At 47.2% G+C, this 6,848-nt stretch overlaps 1 protein-coding gene across 1 annotated transcript; it reads left to right on the plus strand.

Annotated features, from left to right (window-relative positions):
- Positions 1-1,883: 1,883 nt before the first annotated feature.
- LOC144949818 (uncharacterized) lies at positions 1,884-3,986 on the plus strand. Its single transcript, XM_078879761.1, has one exon. It carries the CDS (start codon positions 1,899-1,901, stop codon positions 2,760-2,762), a length of 864 nt encoding a protein of 287 aa, XP_078735887.1. The 5' UTR covers positions 1,884-1,898; the 3' UTR covers positions 2,763-3,986.
- The last annotated feature ends 2,862 nt before the right edge of the window (positions 3,987-6,848 follow it).

Consider the following 6,848-nt stretch of genomic DNA (forward strand, 5'->3'; position numbering starts at 1 on the left):
CAGGGCTGCTGTACGCAGCAGATCCCCTTTTCTGCCAGCAGCCAGCGCTATGCCACTACACTTGTACCCCACCGTCAATGCAGCAGACAACCAAATGACTTGCGGTGACGTGGATCAAAGAGAGAGAGACGATGAGGCAGTCGGGCCACAGAAGCTGCAGAGCAGCGCCACCGAAACCTCGGGCACCTCCAGTTAGCACGGTGCGGCAACGTACAGTGCGAAATAAGTTCCAACATTCGTACGTGTGTAGTGTAGCACAAGTTGGAGACGAGGTAGTTGCAGGAGGCACCCTCTTTATTGTAACACTCTTTGGCAGTTCACACACAGAGGGCTCGCCTCCTTCTCTTTGCAGAACAGCCCAGTCTAGACACAACTCTAACTGCGTTACACCGACGGCGTCGACCAAGACAGCCAACAACGTGTGTAGTGTAGCACAAGTTGGAGACGAGGTAGTTGCAGGAGGCACCCTCTTTATTGTAACACTCTTTGGCAGTTCACACACAGAGGGCTCGCCTCCTTCTCTTTGCAGAACAGCCCAGTCTAGACACAACTCTAACTGCGTTACACCGACGGCGTCGACCAAGACAGCCAACAACGTGTGTAGTGTAGCACAAGTTGGAGACGAGGTAGTTGCAGGAGGCACCCTCTTTATTGTAACACTCTTTGGCAGTTCACACACAGAGGGCTCGCCTCCTTCTCTTTGCAGAACAGCCCAGTCTAGACACAACTCTAACTGCGTTACACCGACGGCGTCGACCAAGACAGCCAACAACGTGTGTAGTGTAGCACAAGTTGGAGACGAGGTAGTTGCAGGAGGCACCCTCTTTATTGTAACACTCTTTGGCAGTTCACACACAGAGGGCTCGCCTCCTTCTCTTTGCAGAACAGCCCAGTCTAGACACAACTCTAACTGCGTTACACCGACGGCGTCGACCAAGACAGCCAACAACGTGTGTAGTGTAGCACAAGTTGGAGACGAGGTAGTTGCAGGAGGCACCCTCTTTATTGTAACACTCTTTGGCAGTTCACACACAGAGGGCTCGCCTCCTTCTCTTTGCAGAACAGCCCAGTCTAGACACAACTCTAACTGCGTTACACCGACGGCGTCGACCAAGACAGCCAACAACGTGTGTAGTGTAGCACAAGTTGGAGACGAGGTAGTTGCAGGAGGCACCCTCTTTATTGTAACACTCTTTGGCAGTTCACACACAGAGGGCTCGCCTCCTTCTCTTTGCAGAACAGCCCAGTCTAGACACAACTCTAACTGCGTTACACCGACGGCGTCGACCAAGACAGCCAACAACGTGTGTAGTGTAGCACAAGTTGGAGACGAGGTAGTTGCAGGAGGCACCCTCTTTATTGTAACACTCTTTGGCAGTTCACACACAGAGGGCTCGCCTCCTTCTCTTTGCAGAACAGCCCAGTCTAGACACAACTCTAACTGCGTTACACCGACGGCGTCGACCAAGACAGCCAACAACGTGTGTAGTGTAGCACAAGTTGGAGACGAGGTAGTTGCAGGAGGCACCCTCTTTATTGTAACACTCTTTGGCAGTTCAAACACAGAGGGCTCGCCTCCTTCCTTCTCTTTGCTGTACAGCCCGGTCTAGACACAACCCTAACTGCGTTAGACCAATGGCGTCGACCAAGACAGCCAACAACTGTCCGGCCGCGCAATTATCTAGCGGAAGGCGGCAGCGACAAAGGCGGCGTTGACGATGGCGGCGATGGCGAGATGAGTCCACTCCCAGAATTGTCAGCCCAGAGCTCCCGCTCTCCGCTGCTTTTATCCTACTCGGCACGGCCTGGATCTGCCCTTGCTGCGTCTCCTCCCTTCTCGAACTCACCAGAGGGTTCCAGGAGCTTCCAGATGAGGAGAGAAGGGGGAGAAGGGAGAAATGGGGAATGCGTTGGCGAGAGAAGACAATTCCGAGCAGAGTTCGCGCACGGAGAAGGGAGAGAGTGGCGAGAAGGGAGAGTCTGGGGCGAGGGGAGAGACGGGGTTGAGGGGAGACAAAGGGGCGAAGGGGGACATTGGGCCGAGCGGAAAGAAGGGAGAGACCGGGCCGCGGGGAGAACAGGGAGAGATGGGACCCACGGGGGAGAGTGGAGCGATGGGAGACCCAGGGGTGGACGGCGACAGGGGTCCGAGGGGAGAGAAGGGAGAAACGGGCGCCAGGGGTCCGAGGGGAGAGAAGGGAGAGACGGGCGCCAGGGGAGAGAGGGGCGCTGACGGTGCTCACGCTAAAAAGGGACAGAAGGGCCAGGATGGGGTGAGGGGGGAACCTGGGCCCTCTGGACCCAAGGGCACCTCCAAGGATCCTCAGCTTACCGTCGCCTTCTCGGCGAAGATGTCGCGCGAGGTGGCTGTGCTGTACAGCAACCTCTCAGGCAACCCGCCTCAGTCGCTGGCCTTCGATTCGGTGATCACGAACACGAGGCACAGCTACGACCCCGAGGAGGGCCACTTCACGTGCGTGGAGGAGGGCGCCTACTTCTTCTCGTTCCACGTGCTGCCCCGCCTCGCCATGCCGCCGCTGCGCGTCAAACTGGTGAAGAACGAAAGCCCGATGTTGGTGGTGTCGTCGTCGTCGTCTTTGTCGGAGTCATCAGCGTCGTCGTCATTGTCCACCCCGCTGAGCGGTTCGACCGTGCTCATGCTCAAGAAAGGAGACCAAGTGTGGCTGCGTGCAATGCCGTCGAGCAATGGCCTCCACGTGGACGAGTTCACCGATTGCTGCTTCACGGGATACCGCCTCTAACGGCAGATACATTTAGTCGTGACGATGCTCCGGAGTGTGTATGTGTGTGATGCTTTAAACACACACACACACGCACGGGTACATGTTACCTATTTGTACTGCAAGCTTTGCCGGTAACTTAAGATTTTAAAAATGCAGTGTTTCCTTTTTATTGGATTACTCTGCAATTATAATAATTTGCTTTTTATCATAGTTCTTCATTTGATTGGAATGTCGAGAGTATTATTACCAGCCTTGATATTTATCTTAGGTTATTTTTATCTATATTTTATTTTTATGCACAGCGCTATGGAAAACAGGAGATCATCGATTATCCGGCGCGCAATTATCCGGCTGCTTCCAACATTATCCAGCGGTCCCGGGCGAATCCGGCAAAACCGCTCTGTGTGCGTGACAAAAAAAGTAGCTACGCTTGATTTTAGTGTCAAATGTTACATTCAGTATCATGGGACCTTTTTTGGTAGTATCAAAGTATGAAAAATAAGAATCGGTTTTAACCTTTCTGGTAATGTTCAAACACCAAATATATACCTTCTGCAAGGAATCAAGTCTGCATTAAGGGGCCGTCCATAAATGACGTCACGCGATTTTTGACAATTTTTGACCCCCCCCCCCCCTTCGTCACACGGCGTCACGAAAAGTCAGACCCCCCCTCAAATATGACGTCACAAAGCTCTGCCCCCACTCCTTCAAAAAATAAAACATGCTTCAAATCGCTTTAAACTATTGTCATTGTAGTGCGTATTTAATGTACCGCTACACTCTGATATTGTAGGAGAAAACATTTACTAAAAAGTATATTTAATTAAGCAGAACGTGTTGCCAATATTTATTTGAAGTTGCGCATTTTGATGTGACGTCAAATTTCTCAGCCCCCCCCCCCCCTTGTCACACATCGTCACAAATGTCTGACCCCCCCCCCACCCCTAGGTGCGTGACGTCATTTATGGACGGCCCCTCACCACACACAGTACTTGGTGACGCATTGTCTTTTAAATGGATTGGCCTACACGAGGGACAGCTTTCTTATTGGCCTAGTCTCGTATCTATTTACTGTTTGAATATCTTAACACGCCCTGTTTTATTGCTATAAAGGGTAAAACCTCATTATATACGGCATGTTATACACTACATAAAACAACTATAAAAATGAAAATGCTGCACGTGTATACATTTTTCATGACGAATAACTACAGGAATAAAAACTGTAAATATACACTGCGATCCGGTGAGAAGTGTGTTGTGTAATTCGGCTTTCGCATTTGTTCAGCGATCATCAAACGCTATCGTGTTGTTAAAACAAGGACGTAGACCACCTCATGGAGAGCCTTCGAGATTAGAGTGGTAAGTATGGTAGAGTAAATACAGCCACTTTTTAGAGTACGATATATATTTGTTTCTCCATTTGTATTTTCATTTTATGCCATTTACACATAGCAAACAAATTATAAACGCTAAAAACTACGTATACACAACACCTAAACACATAACGTCATGCACAAATGTGCAAAAAATAAGCAATTTCAAATAATTATGATTAAGCGATTATCTGGCATTTTCAAAATCCGGCGCCCCCTTCCCACTAAAGCCGCCGGATAATCGATGATCTCCTGTACTTCAATGCGAATGGTGCTTTATAAAATGGAGGTTATCATTATATCGACATCCTCCTCCGGTCTTCGCACTTGATCGGCCCACAGTGATGACATCGCCGAGACTCCCCTCTCTATTTTCAGACCGTAAAGTCCGTAAAGTCACGTAGGTATAAAATTTAACAAAAAATAAAATAAATCACGACGTTTCGATCGCAACACAAGCGGTCGTCCTCAGGCGGAAAACATAATCCAGCAGTGGAACTGCTGAACCAGCGAGAGAGTTGTAACAGCTTGTGTTGCGATCGAAACGTCGTGATATATATTATTTATTTTATTTTAAACCTACGTGACTTTATCGAAAGAACCAAAGAGTATGGATTCCTGCAGTCACGAAAGCTTCAAATCAAGATTGTTTCCTCCTGCTTCGCTTTTAAATCGAGGGCAGTGGAGATGATGCCATCACTCTGAGCTTATCAGGTTGCAATGACCCGAGGTCGAGTTTATGTGCTTATCTGATTTACAATGGAGCATGTTAATCTGAGAATATGCGGTACCTATTAACGACTGGCTTAGTCTAAAACTCACGTAGGAATAAAATAAATTAAATTAAATCACGACGTTTCGGACGCAACACAAGCGTTCGTCATCAGGTAGGACAACCACAGCAAGAAACAATTGCACGAAACGTCGTTATTTAATGTAATTTCTTTTCTACCTACGTGACTTTACCGAAAGAACCAGAGTATGGATTCCTGCAGTCACGAAAGCTTCAAATCTAGGAGGAACATGTTTTACGTAATTCTGGCTCGTTGCCTGATGAAGCTGTCTGTTGTTGTTCTTGTTGTAATCACTAGCCAAACGTCACCATATACTCGAATTGTAAATCAGAATATTGTATTTATACTGCAGGAGGAATCCCATGAGTTATACAGCTCTTTTTCACGGATGTCTCCAGCAGGGGCACGTGGGTCAGAACGTCACAGCAACAAAATACAATACTCACAAACACGATAAGAGTGGGTTAACGCTCCAATGCAACGACAAATCAGTGCTGAATGAGTCAACTAAGTGGCACCGTAAATAATTGGCATCGTTCGCACCCTACGGAGACGGCCGTGCTAATCGGAGGTACTGGTGGTAGGATATCAAACAAAGCTCCATGTATTTGCATCGTCCATAACCAGGAGTTCGGCAACCAAAATTAACAAGAAAAGCCCTTTTTTCGAATTAGGTAACAACCAAAAACGCTCTCTATATTTCAAGAGGCCACAAATGCAACGTTGGTGAATACGAGATGGGGGCGCTCATCGATACAAAACATCACAGAAGCCATTGCCTTTAAAGGGCCGCGTGTGACTCCGGAGTGCCACAGATTACCCGGCACCTGGTCATGGTGAACTGCATCAAATACACACCGAGTAGCTGCAATCAAATGGGATGGAGTCAACCAGGGACTATCAACAATTGCCCAAGCTTCTGCAGTCCTATATATATCAAGGCCGTAATATTCAATATGCTCAAAATGCTCCCCCCCCCCAATATATTGCTATAAAAATATAAAAAAAGAATAATAATTGCTATGCTATGTAAATGAAAACATCAATTTGCTAAAACCTTGGCCACAATATCTGGACTTGTCTTCATATAAATCAATGCATAGATTGCTGTTAATATGATTGTAGTTATGCTTGTACTTTATTAATCCCTAATCTCAAACATTGCATACAATGAAACAAAAAATGGTAACAAAAAAGTAAAAATAGAGCAATGTAATACAAAACACTATTAGACATTATTGGAAAAAATAAATAAAAAGTCCATCTCATGTGTTAGTGAATTGTTTTATATTTTAGGCAGGAAATGGCAGGAAATTAGTTTTCAAATTTAGATATTTGTCTGGGTTGGGACCCCCAAACCCCCTGGAAGATTTGGTCTCCCCCAATGTTGACTCCATGGCTACGGCCTTGATATATATGGAGATGTTTTCAGACTAAATCTAATTAGTTTTGTTGTTGCAACAAAACTAATGCTCGTAGGAATAAAGATTCATTTCAAAGTTGTTCGACCGCGTTTCACTCAACATAATCACCCATTCAGCCACACGCTCACTTATACACTCATTCACCCACTCATTCATCCGCTCACACACTCATCAACCCACTCACTCGCCAACTCACCGACCCACTCACTCATCCATTCACCCGCGAACTCACCCACCAGTTCGCCCACCTTCTGACCCGCTGCACGTGTAACTCACGACACCGATTTCTGAATCACCCACTCAGCCACATTCTCACTTAAATACTCATTTACCCACTCATTCATCCGATTACACACTTATCCACCCACTCACAGACTCACTCACACACTCACCCACCCACTCACTCTTTCACCCACTCAGCATACTGCAGGTCAAAACAAAACACTCACTCATTCCACTAACCCACTCCATCACTCACTTACTCACTCAACAAAAATACCAAGATCCCCC

The sequence above is a fragment of the Lampetra fluviatilis genome, chromosome 55, assembly GCF_964198595.1.
Source record: "Lampetra fluviatilis chromosome 55, kcLamFluv1.1, whole genome shotgun sequence".
NCBI lineage: Eukaryota > Metazoa > Chordata > Hyperoartia > Petromyzontiformes > Petromyzontidae > Lampetra > Lampetra fluviatilis.